General features: G+C 41.7%; 4 protein-coding genes across 7 annotated transcripts; 1 reads left to right on the top strand and 3 right to left on the bottom strand.

Annotated features, from left to right (window-relative positions):
- Positions 1–395: 395 nt before the first annotated feature.
- Positions 396–4839, top strand: LOC135938972 (melanization protease 1-like). Its single transcript, XM_065483055.1, has 8 exons — positions 396–555; positions 1667–2009; positions 2461–2882; positions 3003–3087; positions 3682–3872; positions 3924–4028; positions 4087–4163; positions 4242–4839. Exons 1-8 carry the CDS (start codon positions 507–509, stop codon positions 4503–4505), a joined length of 1536 nt encoding a protein of 511 aa, XP_065339127.1. The 5' UTR covers positions 396–506; the 3' UTR covers positions 4506–4839.
- Positions 3924–7718, bottom strand: LOC135938971 (protein FAM161A-like). 2 transcript variants are annotated; one of them, XM_065483053.1, is made up of 9 exons: positions 7249–7718; positions 6987–7191; positions 6696–6934; positions 6061–6618; positions 5691–5808; positions 5484–5635; positions 5158–5419; positions 5020–5103; positions 3924–4969 (listed from the first exon to the last, which is right to left on the bottom strand). In XM_065483053.1, exons 1-9 carry the CDS (start codon positions 7716–7718, stop codon positions 4862–4864), a joined length of 2196 nt encoding a protein of 731 aa, XP_065339125.1. In that variant the 3' UTR covers positions 3924–4861. The 2 variants fall into 2 exon arrangements, with proteins under 2 accessions (XP_065339125.1, XP_065339126.1); XM_065483054.1 differs by having other exon boundaries at positions 5158–5416.
- Positions 7719–7819: 101 nt separating this feature from the next.
- Positions 7820–11304, bottom strand: Hyccin (hyccin). 2 transcript variants are annotated; one of them, XM_065483057.1, is made up of 9 exons: positions 11172–11304; positions 10819–11005; positions 10628–10762; positions 10442–10567; positions 10173–10390; positions 9975–10115; positions 9795–9919; positions 9618–9734; positions 7820–8351 (listed from the first exon to the last, which is right to left on the bottom strand). In XM_065483057.1, exons 2-9 carry the CDS (start codon positions 10978–10980, stop codon positions 8050–8052), a joined length of 1326 nt encoding a protein of 441 aa, XP_065339129.1. In that variant the 5' UTR covers positions 10981–11005; positions 11172–11304; the 3' UTR covers positions 7820–8049. The 2 variants fall into 2 exon arrangements, with proteins under 2 accessions (XP_065339129.1, XP_065339128.1); XM_065483056.1 differs by having other exon boundaries at positions 9618–9919.
- Positions 11305–11886: 582 nt separating this feature from the next.
- On the bottom strand, positions 11887–15391 carry LOC135940726 (uncharacterized). Of its 2 annotated transcripts, none has more exons than XM_065485748.1 (9): positions 15212–15391; positions 14938–15138; positions 14302–14868; positions 13269–13482; positions 13025–13213; positions 12850–12969; positions 12700–12792; positions 12507–12632; positions 11887–12449 (listed from the first exon to the last, which is right to left on the bottom strand). In XM_065485748.1, exons 2-9 carry the CDS (start codon positions 15088–15090, stop codon positions 12199–12201), a joined length of 1713 nt encoding a protein of 570 aa, XP_065341820.1. In that variant the 5' UTR covers positions 15091–15138; positions 15212–15391; the 3' UTR covers positions 11887–12198. The 2 variants fall into 2 exon arrangements, with proteins under 2 accessions (XP_065341820.1, XP_065341818.1); XM_065485746.1 differs by having other exon boundaries at positions 14938–15129.
- Positions 15392–16785: the final 1394 nt, after the last annotated feature.

Genomic DNA, 16785 nt, shown 5'->3' with positions numbered 1-16785 from the left:
CGGCAATGAAATAATTAAAAAGGTGCACATTTAACAACCCACTTCTTTGTAAGCATTTTTGGGTCAAGCAAGGAGCAGTGTGACCAAAACGTGTTTGCCGCCCCTCATCCTTGACCCTGTTTTACAAATTTGATTAATATTTTTCACTCACTTCGCCCAAAAAATACTCTTGAATCTTAGAAAATGAGTTTGGGTATCTGTCAGGGAAAGATAGGGTGGTCCATTGCGGGCTATTCCATCGACTTTGAACTTGAAATTGGATCAGTTAATTCGGTGGCATGTGTGTGCGTCCGATAAGGCGCCGCAAAATTGAAGTATTAATTAAAAGCAAGAGTGGTTGGCAGCCGGGAACCTGCTCCGCCTGCGGCTGTTGTCGGCTCTCTGTGGCCGTGGCGTTCCTCTCACACAGTCTCAGTCAGAGCAGCCAGCTATAGCGTCGCTCACTCGCAGTTAGAAATTGCCTTCCGTGTTTCTCGGACTGCTACGGGCCCTAACCGAGCCCCAAAATGCTGGGACCCTGCTTGTTTCTTGGATTCGCGGTATTTGCCCACGTCGGTAAGCGTCATGACTCAAAATTGGTGCCCGAATTACGATCTTTTGACGAGCACGTTTTTATTGTTGCGAATTGCAAACTCCGCCTTTCATCGCAATGCGCAGCGCTTGGAAAGCGAGTTTCTAATTCGGGAAATGTCGCTTATTAAATGGGCAAGGCTGTTATTTTTACTTATATTCATTTGAATTACCACCATAGTTTGTTTTGAATTGTTCTAGAAATATGGATATTTTAATCATCTTTTAAATTTATCTGAAATATGCTGCAATAATATCAGTCAATTAGATTTAAACCAGTCATTTCTATTTTTAGCTACTATATTAAATCGAGGCATTATGTTGATCATGCCGTCACAACATAAATGCTTCCGGCAAATCCGTAAAAACTTGCTTTAGCAAAAGAATAAGTCAAACATATAAATTTGATAACAAAACAAATTTTAATTTCAGTATAATTATTATATAATCTTTTTATACGTAATATCTTTAACATTTTAACTCTTATAAGCTTCATACTGTCAGGAGCACAAAATTCATACGCGTATGAAAACTTCCAGTGTAACGAAATTTGCAATTTCATATTAAGTTAAATATCAATATCATGCAATTTTATTTAAAGAGCATATTGAAACACACCTCCGTAAAAAGTTTGGCGTGGCATCCGTTAAAAAAAAATATATGGGTTCAATGTGTCCAATGTTTATTATTTGTATAAATCAATATATTATAATCAAAATTGCAGCTTGCATGAAGATGATATTATGATAAAAATATCTCTCTTCCCTGTCCAGGCTTCGATACATTTTTATAACAATTTATTCCAACAAACTATAAAAGTAAAATTGTCCCCAAAAATCACTATACAATTTTTCCATCTTTGAAATCAGATGATATCTCCATTTTAGATTTTACCGTTTATAGATGGGCTTGTATTTCAAAATAGTTTGTAGCGCGAATTCCTCTCCTCTAAAAGCGAGAGCATCTCATCCTTTTGTGAAAAAATGTAAATTGTTGCCTAAGCTCCGCACGTTGGCAAAAATGTCACGCAACACCGGTTCGAGCAAAGGTCAAGGCTCATGAGGCTCATCTCTCTGTTTTCTTTCCGAAATTGCAGCCGCTCAGGGCAGTTGCCCAGGCGGAAGGCCTTGCGTCCAAGCCAACGTGTGCACGCGTCAGATGAACGCGGCTGGACAGTTCGTCAACCTCACAGCGCTGCCTCAATGCGGCTTCACTGGCAGCAGGCCGCTGGTCTGCTGTCCGGCCGAGACCAACGTGCCGCTCGGCGCTTTGCCTTCCACGACGCAGCGACCCTACGTGACCGCCTCCAACAACCAGCCTCCCTCGTCCGCCACCAGTGCGCGGCCAACCACCGCCTACCCCAGGCCGCAGAGCGCTACCACAACGCGTATGCCGACCACTAGTTCGCAAACCACGACGAGCAGGAGGCCAGCCCCTGTGTGAGTTACCCTTTTTTTGTGGTTCAGACGTAGAGCAATATTTACATTATTGCGACCACGGGATCATGATCCCACCCTCTGCCCTTTGCAATTATTGCGGCTAACGAGAGTTATTTCACTTCTTAATATAAAATATTTTTTTTTTAAGGAGAATTTTATTATTTATAATCTTTTTCGAAGTCTCCTTTGGCTCGCATTTTTGCAATGGGAGATATTTGAGCATTTCTGGGATCTACTAATTGGCTGCCCAATTTCAGAGATGACAAAAGGTAGTTAATATAGTTTCAGTAACTCGAAGTGCTCAAATAGCTTGGGCTTCCTCGAACCGGCGTTCGCAATTTTATTGGGACACGGATTTTTCGCGGGTTGTTCACTCTCATTTCAAAAGAGATAATCCGATAAAAATGCTGGGAAGTAAAATATTTAATATAAAAAAGATGACGCTTCACAGGACAGGGTCGCACGTTGGAGCCCACGCGTTGTTGTCTCCAGCGCCAAACAATAAATCACCGGCGATATACCTTCGAGAAAACGTTACCGACGTGCGCATCTCTGATCGCGAGCAGCCGGTGGTTTCATTCGGCAGCACCAGCAACCTGCCACCGTCGTCCAGTTTGTACCCTGGGTCAAACCTGGTGAACTCTGCACACAGCGGTCCTATCAATTTCCCCCAGAAAAACGTTGTGCAATCCATCACTCAACCCATTATCACGCAGCCCAAAGATTTGATGCGCCACCCCAACATCAAGCTGCTGCCAGTGGACCGATGCGGTCGCAACGCCGACGAAAGCACCGAACGCATCCACGGCACCGTGGAGACAGCTTCCCTTGGCGAGTACCCCTGGGTGGCACAGCTTGGAGAGCTTAGACCAGGTATTTTTTATTATTATTCTGACATTCCTGCGTGGCTAAGCTTTTATTTCCAGAAAATTAGCGGGCCCTTTATTCATTTACTAAGAAATATTTCCAAGTTTGGTTTTTATTTGTCCACAGGAAAAAATTTCAGAATGATGTGTGGTGGCTCAGTGATTAACAAGAGATACATCCTCACCGCAGGCCAGTGTATCAGACAGGAGCTGTAAGTTGCATTTTTTCCAGCACTAACTTATTATTTGAAGTAAGTCAGTTTTATACAATTTTCCTAGAAGTGTAAATGACTGCGTTCGTGTATATATAGTAATAATTGCCAATTGCATCACGCGTGCAAAACGTCTTCGTCGCTACACATTCTTGTTTTGCGAAACAACGCAATAATTATATACTGAAATCGGGTTGCCAGATGATTACTCCTCTCATTCTCGCACTGCATTCGCTATACTATCACCACGTTTTATTTTTATTTCGGAGCTGGTGCCCTTACGTGATATTGTTTTTTCTAAAGTGCTATGAAATAAAATGTAATGCTTGAAAAAGTATTGCGCGCAATCCGCTGGAGATTGTAAAGTGTATTCACTGGATCGATTGAAAAACTCGTGCGACTCATCTCATATATTGTAAAGTAACTGTTCATTGTTTTTTCCATGCGGCTGAGTGAGAGGAAAATAGCTGTTAATGCATATAAAGCTGCAGTGTGCACGGAAGAGCAAAGTGGCTGCTGTATAGCTACTAAACATATCATATATGCTTTTCCGCTTTTTCCAGCTTCTAAATTGGCTCTCTATATTTTTTTAAGGACATATGCGAGACTCGGCGAATACGACATTGACACCGATCCGGACTGCGCTGGACAAGATGACTGCGCAGAACCTACCCAAATTATCAAGATTTCTGAAAAAATCAGGCACGAGCGCTACGACAAGCCTTATTCACAAAACGATATTGGGCTTGTCAGGCTGGAAAGGTCTTTGCCTCATCACTTTTCTTGTAAGTCAACCATATAAATTACTTTCATTAAAAGTAAAGCGTTTCCCTTAGCATATATCCGCCCTATTTGCATCCCCTTGAAACAAGAAGTTGATGTTGTGAATAACTATTCAAGGATAAAGCTGAGAACTATTGGATGGGGTCTCACACACTCAGGTTAGCGCTTAACCATATAATTGATTTGTATCACAATTCGTCACATTTATTTTTGCAGTGAGCAAACCCCATTCGCCCATTTTGCTGGAGGCTGAGCTCAACTTGGTTACAAACAGAGACTGTGGTAGTTTGCAGGTATATAGACATGCAAACCCCTCGAACTTTTGAGCTCTTTGTGCAGACACTAACGTGTATTAACTTTTATTATTCAAGGTGAAACCACTGCACAGTAAAATCGCAGATACACAGATCTGCGCGAATTCAACTTACCAGAGCTCAACCGCGTGCCAAGGTGACACCGGTGGACCGCTGATGCTTCTGACGCTCGGATACGGCGCTCTGACTGAGATACCCGTCTACATGCAGTTGGGAATCGTGTCGCACGGCCCAGACGAGTGTGGTTTGAATGCGCCGCCAGCCATAGCCACAAGGGTCTCCTCATTTGCTGAGTGGATCCTGGATAACATTCGGGATTAACAAGTACCAGCAAGGACTACATTATAATACTGTTGATTAGTGCGCTAGAGAGGTTTGGGTTGTGATTCATCTCACCAATAATTTATTCATAGGCCGATTAATAATTGCTCACGACCGTCGTGTACAAAGTACAACGGAAATTAGACAGTCTTCCCTATTGAGATAAAAATGAATTGCTAGTTTTTAATTCATTTGATTTTATTTTATTATTGTGTGTTGAATTGAGAGGTTCATTGAAAGCATCACAAGACATTTTTGTATTTAACTCCATTTACATCATGCAGCATAATATTGTAGTTTTTAAGTTTACAAATACAAAACAGACAACAAATTACGATTTGGCTAGTTTACATTTTTTAATGTTCCAGCTCTTCTTCTATTTCTTCGCAATCCCTTCTATTTTCTTCGTCTTTGCCCTCAAATTCTGGTTCGTCATCTTTTTTCTCATCCTCAGGGGAAAAGCTCTGTGATAATATTGTATTGGACTAGTATTTATATTTTAGTTATAACTTACTATTCTATGCTTTCGCAGTTCATGTTGTTTCCGGCGCTGACCTTCCTTAGCTTTTGCCTCCAATAATTTGTAACGCAGCCCCTCCTGAATAAAAAAAAACAAAATATTAAATTCCAGAGCTATCAAATTTCAAATTACCTGCTGTTGCCTTTCAAAGAGCGTTGGAATTTCAAGAACCCGGTTCATCATGCTGCCCATGTGTCGAGCGTGCTCGTCCCTTCTGCTTCTCTCCTCCTCTCTGCGCACCTCTGTCCTCAGAGCCAAATCCCTTCTGGCGCTGACGTTGGCCATTCTCCTCCACGCCGGCCGCCGACGCATCACCTTTGCTCTGGTCTTCACTTCTTCCAGCTGTCGAGCTTCTTCCAGGCGGAGGGCCGCCTCGCGCTCTGCACGCCGCCTGCTAGAAGATATAGTGGACACCTCATATTACCACAGTTGTTGGCAGTGATGACAGCATTTTTCACCTGCAAGACTCTATCCTTAGTACAGCAGCCAGGTTGTTCCTGATGGGAGATGCTCGTCGGGCCGAAGACACTCTGCTGGCAGTGCGACTGTTCGAGGTGCTGGCGTAAGGAGACCTGTACTTCCTGGGGTTGTGCTCTTCAACAGCTGAACTCTTTAACCAAATGCACTGCTAGTTTAGTATCTCATTAAGTATCGAGGAACCCAACCGCTCTTGATAATCTCGTCTCAGGGCTCAAGGACCTGCATCTGTTGTACTTCTGCATCGAGCTGGGAAGACAAGATTGCGCTAACAGTTCTTCTGCTCGGACTTGCTTCCTCAGTTGTCTAAATTGACAGAAAAATCGATCATTTTTCCCAAAATCATAAAATTTTTTAAGTAAGGCATTTTGAGCACTACAATTAATTTTAAAAAATACAGAAAAATCTTAAAGTCATCTGCTGGACTGAAAATTTTTTTTGTTCATTTCAACGCGCGCTGGTTATTTTCTTTAAATCAATAGTTGTTTCATTGATTTTCATAAAACTCTTGTGTTGAACTTTAACGCCATTTAAGGATGCAAAACAATTAATTTCAACCTCAAGTATTCCTCCTCTTGTCGCCTGATTTCTGCCTCAATGCCATATATCTGCCAAGGCATTGGCGTCGCCTTAAACACACTTCTGCATGGACGCTCGTGCTCAAGCTCCCTCAATTCAGGCAGTGACTTCCAGTTCTTCCGCAGAGGACTAACGCTCCTTCTCGGCGAAAGGTCAAAGCTGAAGGGTTTCACTTTGGCCAATAACCTGGCCTTACTCTTCCGCTTTTGTCTTTCGCGGCGCTTCTCCTGCTCAAGCAAAATCGCGTGGTACATTGGTAATCGAGAGGTAAGAGGCACTTCATAGCCTTTGACAGGGGACGGAGTTCTCCTGGAGGTTGGAGGGCTTGCTGGGGACAGCAGTAGGTCGCGCCGTAGTTGCTGGTACAGGTGCTCTTCCTCCTCCCTTTTGGTCATTCGAAACGGTTTTGGCACCGTGAACTGAGGCTCGCGCCAAGCCACATTCTTTGTGCGCGCTCTTTCTGCAGCTTGTTTTATTATTTCATCCTCGGATTCCGACAGGAGCTCAAAGGAGTCTTGCCAGGCGCACCTGCTGATGCTGATTAAGATTTTAAGATATCAATTAATGAGGTGAAAGTTTCTTAAAAATATAAACAACTTTTTTTTTAAATTTACCTCTGCCTACTGGAGGGGTTTTTGGCCCTTCGCCTTCCTTTTGGGGGGCGCTTTTTGTTAGTTCTCTGAGGGGAAGAGAGTGGTGACGAAATAGTTGAACTGAAAACCTCATCAGTGGCTTTGCAATTCGCCATCTGGCCCCAAGCGATTTTCGCCCACGGGCTGCCTGTGCGCAAAGATGAACTTGAAGCACTGTACGGAGTTGCCGCTCTGCTTGTGTTGATTGGGCATTTACTTCCCTTTACATTTGCAAAATTAATGACAGAAAAATCACTATTATGTTTTAAATACCTGCAGGCCATCTTTCCAATTTGCTGACACGCTTTTGTTCGAGTTTGGATCCCTCATCGAACTGATATAATTACGTTGCAAGAAGCGCAGTTCTCTGACCCGCGCGTAGAAGTCTTTGTCGTCCAAGTGATTGAGATCATTGTAGTCGGGAATAGATTCATAAAACTTTAATACGGGCGCGAGCCCTGCCAATAAATCAGTGGACCTAGTCAAGCAATTATAATTATAGCCTCTTTTGATTAGCACCAAATAAAAGCGTTACTTATCAGCACTGGGCGGTCTGGTGATCCGAGCGGAAGATGCTCTAGAACGGGGGCAGCTTGCGGAGGACGTTCTGGACATGATTTTAGACGACCTGGAGTGGCCTCTGGCAGGAGAGGGCGAGTCAGACATCAGAGAAGGTCGCTCGTAGCCGGGCGAAGGCATTTTGGTGCCAGGGTGCACTGGCACTTTTAGGCACGAATGGTAAAAGCTGGCCCTGGAGGCAGCCATCCCACAGTGCCAGCCGTTGCCACAGCGACGTTGAAAAACAGTTTTCTTTTGGGATGTTGGGATCCTCTTTTCCGCAGAACGCACACACGTTGCAGCAGTGGGAAATAAGCAGAGTCTCACAATCAATAACGCATTATGTGATAGAACCCAGTTAGCAGGATTCGTTAGGGGGGCTTTGCAAACTATTGATTTTCTCTTTGAGGCTCTGGCATGCAAGGAATTAATAAACTGCTGAAGCATTTCATTTCATTGCATGGCAGACTATAAAAAGTTTGTACAGCACGGGAGACCAGAGGAACTAATTCAAAAGTGGAGCATGATGGAGACATTTAGAGTCAACGTTTGGCTTTAATCGATCAACATGTTTATTTTATTAGATTTGAACAGAGTTAACAATTTTTAAATCTCGCCTACAGTGAAATTAGAACATAGGTTAGGAAACATGAACAACTATTATTGCAGTTGTAAGACGGGAGCAATAACTTGAGATCTTTCAGGTTCACAAGAAGTATTAAATTTAGAATTAGGCCATCTAACTACGTAACATTTAAAACAGCAAGGAATTTTTAAGTTACACCAGACTATCTCTCATATTTTTCATGTCGAACGCCTCTCCTCCATCCTGGGAGTCAGAGTCAGGCGAAAACATCACTTCATCGCTCTGCTCCTCGATCTCGACCTTCTTCTTGTTCGCCTTGGGCGCTTTGGCATCTGAAGACGTCCTTTTCTTTACAAGGCTGGGTAACTTTGGCATCGGGACTTTAATGCCGCTACTCTCTTTCGCTTTTGGCTTCCCTTCGGGATTTTCTTCGGAAATAGATTCTAAATTTTTAGCCTCGCCATCATCCTTTTTGTCTTGAATTGGAATGTCGTCTGCAAAACACACCGTTTATATACTAACTGTCTCGAACGTTGCCAAGTGTTAACACAGCTATTTCACTTTGCCAAGGCAGGCCAGTCAGGGAAAAGTTAGTGTTAGTTAGAAATGAGAAGCTTCGCGACATTATTGACATTAAACCTTTAAACGATGCCCAAACGATATTAGTCGCAAAATGAAAATGCATCTAATCCTTGATAGTAAGCGATTTGTGTAATTCAGATTATGAATGAAAAATATGTAAATAATCTTCATTAATGAACGAAATGGAACAAGGAACTGCCTGGCAAGAGGATTTCCAATGGGGCACTATCTCCTATAGGGGGTTGCAATGTATTTACAGAAAGTGTTTTTCGTGGGGTAAGCCGAACTGTGACTAACAATGTTGGTTCGCAACGTATACGAGATGCAAATTTGTCTAAAAATCCTAAAAATCGCCAAAAGCTTTACACGAGCTAGTCAACTGCATAAGCTGCTTGCCATGCTCACTGCCTTTACTGAAAGAGCTTACGTTTCTGGTGCTAGATCCCATCTACTAGCTTTGATGCGACTACCCTAAGTGTTTGATCAATTTCATTCGAGGACTTAAGAGGTGTATTAAATGAAACAGTGTCGTGAATTTCGTCCTTGCAGATTGGAGAAATCCACAGGCTGAAGTATGGGGGCTAATACATTTATCTCAAAACAACCGGGAATTATGCCATTAATAAGGGTAAATTTTTAATTTAATTGTGCAGAGTGGTTTCTTGGTGTAAAGTTTCTCAACAAAAATGCTATAGACTTAAATTGAAAATATAATTTCAAGTCCTCTGAATGTGAGTGATCTGTGCATATTTTTGGTGTAGAAAAATTCTTACGGCGTACATTTTTCACTGAACTGGCCCTTTTGCAAGCGATTTCCACAACGAGCCAATCATTAGCAGCCCCTCAGACAGTCTCCTCGACCCCCTCCCAATGCCTGCCTCAGGCGACAACTGATTTCGGGGCTCAACTCCGCTGCGGCGCCTCTCGTCAACATTACTTTCGACCGTCCATTCAAACTCGGCCTCGGGCGGCGCCTCAATGTCATCTGGCCAAACAGTCAGTGCCCTGTTAGAAGCCACCCCCTAGCTTGCTACCCCCGCTAATGCCAAAGAATACGTCAAGCAGTGACTAGGTCTAATTTTCAAAACCTGGCTGCTTGCTCCAAATTGTTCAAGTCACTCAAAACAATATGTTGTAGTTCAGTGTGAGCAAGAGTTTAGCAAGCAATCCAAGCTTACCTGGCAACTTTTTCGTGCGGAACGAGGCGTTCGTGATCAAAGACTTGTGTGCCGTAGCCGTGTTGCCGCTCAGTACCGGACTTATATTTGCCGACACAGCAGTTTCCCCCATGGGAACTGAGAATAATGTATAGATTATAATTCTATGATGAGGCAAGTTAGAAATAATAGTCTTACCTGTAGATTGGAGCAGGTTCTTTAATGCAGTGGTGACTAGCAAGACGTCAGTAAGGAGTTCGTGAGACGCTCGAAAGTGCACATCATCTAGACTTTGCGTTGCCAGACTTGAGTATGGAGTGTACCTGATTGATCCATTTTATTAAATCAAGCAACTTTAAAATCAAAAGTTTTCCTTACAGTGCATGGTGAATTGCAGTGAGAAGCTCCAACAAAAATTCAGAGTTCACTGGTATTCTAGGTAAGGTAGGTGGAACCAAAGTTGAGTCGTAAGACGAGCGTTGGTGTGAGGATTGCTTGCTGAAGCCCTGGGTGACCAACCTATGTGATCATTCCAATCATTAGGAAAAAGTCTTAAATTGTGAGATCAATTCTAGCCTGGAAACCGCTTTGCAAAGAAACTCGGAGGCAAAATCAGGAATGATGGACAGTTGACTGTTGTACAGAAACATAAGAGCCGAAATCACAGGCAGCCTGTTTTGGGCAATAAGTTTCTCTTCAGGTTGATAAGGTCCCTTTTGCACCAGGTGGGTATTGCATTCTTCCAACCTTCGCAGTGCACTCTCCGTCAAACTTGCTGGTGCCAAACTCATGGGCTAAACAATTCATGTTAAGTATTTATATTTGCATCTATAAATTTAGTATACTTCATGATAAACTGAGGCCTGGGCAAGTGATGGCATTCGAAAATTAAAAACCCTGGGTTTTCCTGATTTATCAAGAAGCTCTTGATTGTACATGCCGAGTAAGAGTGTTTCGACGGTAGGGCAGCTCTGTAAAAATGAAATTATTTTTAAGCAAATAATAATATAACTGACGGACGATAAGAATACCTGCTTATCACCATGAGCTACGCAATTCAAACAAACAAAAACGAGTGACGGCAGAAACTGCAAAGTGTAACTTTGTAAACTTCGGTTTTGGCTCTGGTAAAAGCTGTACAGCTGCCCAACAACTGGCTCGATGCACTGGAAATCAAATTAATCTAAATTCTATTATGATTGAAATTTTAATATGTACATACCTCAGCATATTTAATCCGGTCTTCGAGAACTCTGAAAATTGCTGTTGCAGTGTCCTCTCTTTCGGAAAGATTTCTCGCAAAGCTAGTGTAATCCTCTTGGCTGATGTGTTGGCATTCATGCAGCCAGCTTTTAATTACCGACTCTGTGTCTGTGCTCTTCATTTTTGTGGCTATGCAGTGTCTTGACCTGAAAAAATTCACGCCATTAGGTATTAGGGGTATTAGCAAAAAAAAAATGCTATCAAATCAATACTGCACGCGTGACCAGCAAGATGCTCTGAGCTCGTCCCGTTGAAATTTAAAATGCTAGCCCCGCGCACTGTCAGGTTAAGTTCTAAAATATCATTACATACCCATTCAGTCGTGTTTACCAGAAATAACAACCAGCACCAGCAGCGAACCGTCACTTCATTACTATTATGTATTATCGCTTTTCTGTCAAATCAGATGTGCGAAGGCGACATCGAAAGTGGGAGGGGTCCGTACTCCATTCATTCTGACATGCGCGTTGCCGGCATTCCTCCAGACCCGCGCGGTACGCAGAGCGTGGGAACGACACGTGTCGTGCTGATAAAAAGGCAGCGTGAACTGGAACGTTCATTTTCACCTTGGGGGTTTGATTTTCTTACTAAATTTAATGCAAAAAAAATACATTATAAGATGTTATCTGAAACACTTCCACTTTAAAAAAGATTGATTCTGCAAAAGCCAGGAAAATCCTTTTTACTAATGCATGAAATCAACCCATTGAATCAGTTGAATCCAACATTGATCACTTTTAAGTAAGCAAGCTGTTAATTTTTGAATGGTTAACATGCTTTTCAAATGGTAAGGACTGTCTCCCCCTTAAAATGGGATTTTATTTCAAAACAAAGAGATTATAAGTGTCATGACACAGTTGAATAGAACTTCTCAACAAGAGGAATCAAAATCTGCCAAGAATATGTCGCCTGCAAGCACTTAAAATGTTAGAAATTTTTATACTGTTGCAAGGCCTTAAATCAACTGCCATAAATTGAAGAACAAATTGTTTCTGCTAATTGCATCCATCAATTAAAATTTTATAAATAATGCTTTTAATAGGTTCCGTTTTATTTCCATGCATACAACAATTTGTTGAGTGAACATAGGTTTGAATTATTATTGCAGTTAGCTTCATTCAATACAAAATGTACAGTTCAATTTCTTTTAATTACTTGACAGCAGTTTAATTCACGCTGTCATTTAGTGCAACAACATCTTTGAGAAAATTTCTCAAACCAGTGTAAACTGGGACTTTAATTTAATTGTGTTGAGATAATAGAGAACTGTAATTGTCAAATATTAAAATTTAAAATTACCATTCATGAAATACAAGAGAAAACCAAGAAAGAAGTGCAGTTACGCATCAACGGAGTTATTTGGATAGGCCAGGTCCTTGTCAAAGTCTGCGTTTGAATTGAAGATCATTTCATCAATCAATGGATTCAGCGATCCATATTGCTGGCTCAAGATACTGTAGCAATTATTGTCATCTTGGTCGGCCAAGTCAAGTGAGTCAAAAGGTTCCTCAATAGCGTTACCACTTGGCCCAGCATCTTCCTTGTCAATTCCACTGAACAGCACCACTTCATTAGCAGGGTAGTCTGTTTCTGAAACCAGAATAGACTTTAGTATCTTAACAAAAAAAGTTTGAACTGAAATCTTACCATCAGAATTAGGCACAGTTTCCAAGCAGTTCAAATCATATGAGATGTGGCGAACGGTGGAATCGATGGAAGTGGTTTCTCCAGTCTCCAAGGAAAAGGTGACTTCCTGAATAATCTGCTCCACTTCTGCAACATAAATGACAAAAATAACAAAATATTCATCCAGATTAGCTAGTGTTTTCATGCTTCATACCACATCTGTTGTGTGCTTGACGCTGGGTGGAGTATTCAGGCGAAGACGCTCCGGCAAACCAATTAGGGTCATTTGTTAAAAGGTTTCTGTCCTCTGTTAAAATGGCAAGGATTTACTAGACCAGTCAAAAGGTGATAGTGAAATGTTTACGTTCAAACGCCAGCACAACTGCTCGTTCGGCTATGGCTTCTTCTTCACGCATCACTACATCCGATTCCTCTACTGGCAAAAGTGCCACATCATAGCGACCCTCAATGGCTGGTGGAGTTTCTGCAAAACGATTTGATTTATGTTCCCTGTAAAAATTTAGTACTGCATTCCATACGTTCAGCTGAGAGGGGAAACAACTCGACATCAGCAATGGCTTTGCGCTCTTCTTTCAGAGCAGACCAACTGTTTTTGTTTTTGACTTGAGCGAAAAACCAGGAGTTGGTGGAGTAAGGTGGTTCAAACATAGTTAAGGCACCCCTGGAGCAGCCTTTCTCTGGGACAAAATGTTCAACCTCAAAGTTGCCTGAAATTTACCTAAATGTAATATTTAGGCCCCAAAAGCAAAAACAGACTGTTACCAGATGAGTTACTGTTGGAAGATCCTGCATATTGCACTAATTCTCTTCCAGTCACAGCTACAGTTGTGCAAGCAGGAGTACTTGATTCTTCCATGACAGCATGCTGGGAAAGAGCTGTGCAAGGCTCTTCTTCTGGCAATGGACTTTCAACGTCTGAGTGCGAGTCGAGTGGCTGCACGTCTGTCATACAGTCCTCATCCTCGCTTTCGCTGATCTGTGTTGAATAAAATTGTAGTAATTTGAGACACCCTGGCATTCATGATTGAGATCTAGTGCAAAAAGGCTGGAGCAAACCAGGTATTAAGCACGCAGTATCATAATATTGTTTATTAAGTACAGGTGTAGACAGTACGCAGAAATATTTCAGTGATTAAATAACGTTTAATTAAATGCAGATTGAGTGTGTTATTATGAACTATGGTTTTTCAGCATAGAAATTCCAAGATCAATTTAACAATAATATGAATTAAAATTTAATATTCTTTGTATTTAAAGACTTAAGCTGTTCTTGGTAAAAAAGGCCTATTCACACTAGAGCATCCATCGGGCTGGGATTTATTCAGGTACCCGGGAATACTTGGATCCAGAGCAGAAGTATTTAAGCGGTTATATGAGTGAAGGGAGCCAGTGAAGGGAGCCAGGGAAGAATAGACAAAACAATTAGATTTTTTAATTTTGCGTGCGTGCTGTTTACTTTGCGCGCCTCACATAGCAAGAGAAATATAGTTGTTTTTAATTTAAAATTTGACACCTTTAACTCCTTTTCCAGGCATTTAAATAAAATGACATCAAGCGAGCAGAGATTCGCGGGAAATTGTTTTCACGAATATAAAAGAAAATTTTCCTGGGACCAGGCCAAACCCAGAAAATATTTTTCGTGAAAAGCTTAACTAGGGACCAAAAATATTCCTGATGGAAGCTACGTACAAAAATGATGAGTGCGGAAAAAGTTGAAAGTTGAATTGAAATGATTCTCAACAAGGATAAATTCTTTATCGTATTAAATCGATTATTCTCTTTCTCCCATACTAACCTCAACATAGGCATCAAAATTCTTCTTTTTTATTGTCCTTTTGGGGCGCTGAAACTTGCGGTTTCGAAGTTTGAGGCAATCAGCAATGCCCTCGGCAGCCACCTGTTTCGGACGTCCGCGTGGTCGTTTTGGAATCTTAATCTTAAGTTTAAGGCTAGGACAGAAGTCCTCACTCTCGTCACAATCGTCTCTATCAGAAGTCGCGGTCAGGCGCCGCTGCTTTGGGGTTGGGTTGCATGGGCTTCTCCTATCAAAAGCCCTGAATTCCATCTTGTCAAATTTTTCGGCCGCTTTTGGATCGTGAGTGGTCCACATCTGGATTTCAGACTCTTTCAAATTTTTGAGGACAGTCATCGATCCAGCATGAGTTTCATGAATCACTCTTTGAAGAAAAGCGAGTTTGATAGCTCGGTTGTTGAAGTATTCTTGTGTTCTTTTATCCATATGATTCCAAATAGGAATTTCAGCTTCTTGACGCTTGTCTTTGGGTAGTGCTGCGAGTTTGATGCCACGAGCATGAAGGAACAACCTATACCCGTTTGGTGGCATTTTGGCGAAATTGAACCTCTGTTTTGATAAACGAATTAATTCCCAGGTATCAATTTATTGAATGATATCATATGAACAAAAATTTACCTGAGCAGTGAACAAGGGGCTGTAGCGTTTGCACAGCTCTGAAATCTCTGAGTGTGCATCAGCTTTTTGCAGCTCAAAAAGCTCTTTGATGATTTCTTCAACCTTAATTGACATCAAATTGTCCCTCTTCACCGCCGGTTTAGGCTTCACCATTTTCGCGGTTTTCCGATTCGCTGCGCAACAAGTGAAAAACTGGAAAAACTATTAAAAGAATTTCATATTATGACATAATAATATGAAAGCTTCATCGCTCGCAGGAAATTCCGATAATTACCTTAGCACTTGTAACCAATTCTGATGGTTTAACTCAATTATGGATGCGAAAAAGATTTTGGAAATGGCGGATCCAAAGCGTCGTTGTCCTTTCAAACTTTCTGGCCCTCTACCGCCCTGCCGCTGTCGCTGTAGCGGTGCACTATTCTGTTTTGAGTTAGTTGCTACTGTTGCTAGTGCGGAGGAATGAGGAATCCCCGCGCTAGATCACAGTCGTTTTTTCCCTCCCTTCCCTTGTTTGCCCACCTATTCCTCCAAACTCCTGTAGAATGCGCGTGCAGATCTTAGCAGGTTCTCACAAGTCTCGCAATGTATGATTCAACATAAAACGCAATTACTTGCTATCTCTCCACCTCTACCAAGTCATGGTGTTTAACCATGAGCTCCAACTCAACTCGCCCCAACCTCCCACTTCCAACGTTCCAACTGGGAAAAAATTGTTCCAGTGCCAATCGCTAAAACGCCTTACAAACGGCTAAAACTATGTATTGTACATAATAATTCATTGTCTTTACAAATTATTGTTGGGGTCGCCTCATCTGTTTACTGTTTTCATGGAACTCTTCCACATTCTTTCTCCCTCCCCAGTCTCCCTGCTCCATTGTTCTTATGAAAATGAAAGCAAAGCCTAACCATTGTATAAAAATACATATATTTATAAGGGAGCAGGCGGGCTTCATAAAATTTTGTTTTTCTCAACTTTATAATTTTGAGACTTAAAGGGTACGCAGCGGTATTTATCGTGGTAAAAACCCACACCTCGTCGCAAAACAAACAAGCGGCATGTGATGGCTGTGAACTGTGATTCATTGATTAATTAACTAACATTAATTAACTCCTGGAATTGACGAATCAATTTGGATTTGTGTTCCTGAAGAAAGAACTACAATTTTTGTGAAGCTGCGAAGCGAAATAAGGGCTGGTAGGGCTGCCCAGGCGATCTGACTGCAAAAAGCAACCGCCAATAACATCAGAATGCCCCAGCTCTAGGTTTATTACATTGTGAGTATATTATTTTATTTTCTTTAATGCCAGTTTTGGCACATTTTATTGCAAATTTTGCATCATCACAAATTGTAGCTCACTTAATTTAATATGATTTCATGCATGGTTTTATGTATAAATTTAGCAAGATTTATCGTCACCATGCGATGAAATGTTTGAATGAACTCGTTTCAAACTATTCACAATCCGCATCACTTATTGGATTTTTAGAGGTTGATGATGTAATTTATTTAACTGTTCAATGACATCTCCAGTCTGGACCGACGGATGAGTGTGCGTATCCGGGCATTATTGGCTTTTGATTATCTTTTTGGGCTGCTAATTGGCAATGTTAACTGGCTGCCGACTGCCAGGGATGGCACAAGGAGGTAAATAAATACAGCGGCTCAAAACGCTCAAGGGGTTTAAAAACGCACCATCGCGCCGAATCATCACTTCTGGCTTCTGCAATAGCTTATATTTCCGTCAACGCCAAGAATGATCCGTCCTCCATGTCTAACAGTTCAGAAATATCATGTTTATCGTTAGAAACTATGTCATCGTCTTTTAAATAGGAAGAATACATCAAAA

The sequence above is a fragment of the Cloeon dipterum genome, chromosome 3 (genome assembly GCF_949628265.1).
Source record: "Cloeon dipterum chromosome 3, ieCloDipt1.1, whole genome shotgun sequence".
Classification (NCBI taxonomy): domain Eukaryota; kingdom Metazoa; phylum Arthropoda; class Insecta; order Ephemeroptera; family Baetidae; genus Cloeon; species Cloeon dipterum.
Note: the sequence above shows the minus strand (reverse complement) of the source record. Positions and strands in the feature narration are given on the sequence as shown.

What these genes read in the sequence shown, in the direction of transcription:
- LOC135938972 (XM_065483055.1), top strand. Translation starts at nt 507, where the DNA reads ATGCTGGGACCCTGCTTGTTTCTTGGATTCGCGGTATTTGCCCACGTC. An exon ending in TTTGCCTCATCACTTTTCTT is followed by an intron (nt 3,873 to 3,923) that starts GTAAGTCAACCA and finishes CGTTTCCCTTAG; the next exon opens with CATATATCCGCCCTATTTGC. An exon ending in ATGGGGTCTCACACACTCAG is followed by an intron (nt 4,029 to 4,086) that starts GTTAGCGCTTAA and finishes TTATTTTTGCAG; the next exon opens with TGAGCAAACCCCATTCGCCC.
- LOC135938971 (XM_065483053.1), bottom strand. Translation starts at nt 7,718, where the DNA reads ATGCTTCAGCAGTTTATTAATTCCTTGCATGCCAGAGCCTCAAAGAGA. An exon ending in AACCCCTCCAGTAGGCAGAG is followed by an intron (nt 6,619 to 6,695) that starts GTAAATTTAAAA and finishes AATCTTAATCAG; the next exon opens with CATCAGCAGGTGCGCCTGGC. An exon ending in AACTGCGAAAGCATAGAATA is followed by an intron (nt 4,970 to 5,019) that starts GTAAGTTATAAC and finishes ATATTATCACAG; the next exon opens with AGCTTTTCCCCTGAGGATGA.
- Hyccin (XM_065483056.1), bottom strand. Translation starts at nt 10,980, where the DNA reads ATGAAGAGCACAGACACAGAGTCGGTAATTAAAAGCTGGCTGCATGAA. An exon ending in TAGCTCATGGTGATAAGCAG is followed by an intron (nt 10,568 to 10,627) that starts GTATTCTTATCG and finishes TCATTTTTACAG; the next exon opens with AGCTGCCCTACCGTCGAAAC. An exon ending in CCGCACGAAAAAGTTGCCAG is followed by an intron (nt 8,352 to 9,617) that starts GTAAGCTTGGAT and finishes TGTGTTTTGCAG; the next exon opens with ACGACATTCCAATTCAAGAC.
- LOC135940726 (XM_065485748.1), bottom strand. Translation starts at nt 15,090, where the DNA reads ATGGTGAAGCCTAAACCGGCGGTGAAGAGGGACAATTTGATGTCAATT. An exon ending in TTCCAACAGTAACTCATCTG is followed by an intron (nt 13,214 to 13,268) that starts GTAACAGTCTGT and finishes GGTAAATTTCAG; the next exon opens with GCAACTTTGAGGTTGAACAT. An exon ending in GTTTCCCCTCTCAGCTGAAC is followed by an intron (nt 12,970 to 13,024) that starts GTATGGAATGCA and finishes ATCGTTTTGCAG; the next exon opens with AAACTCCACCAGCCATTGAG.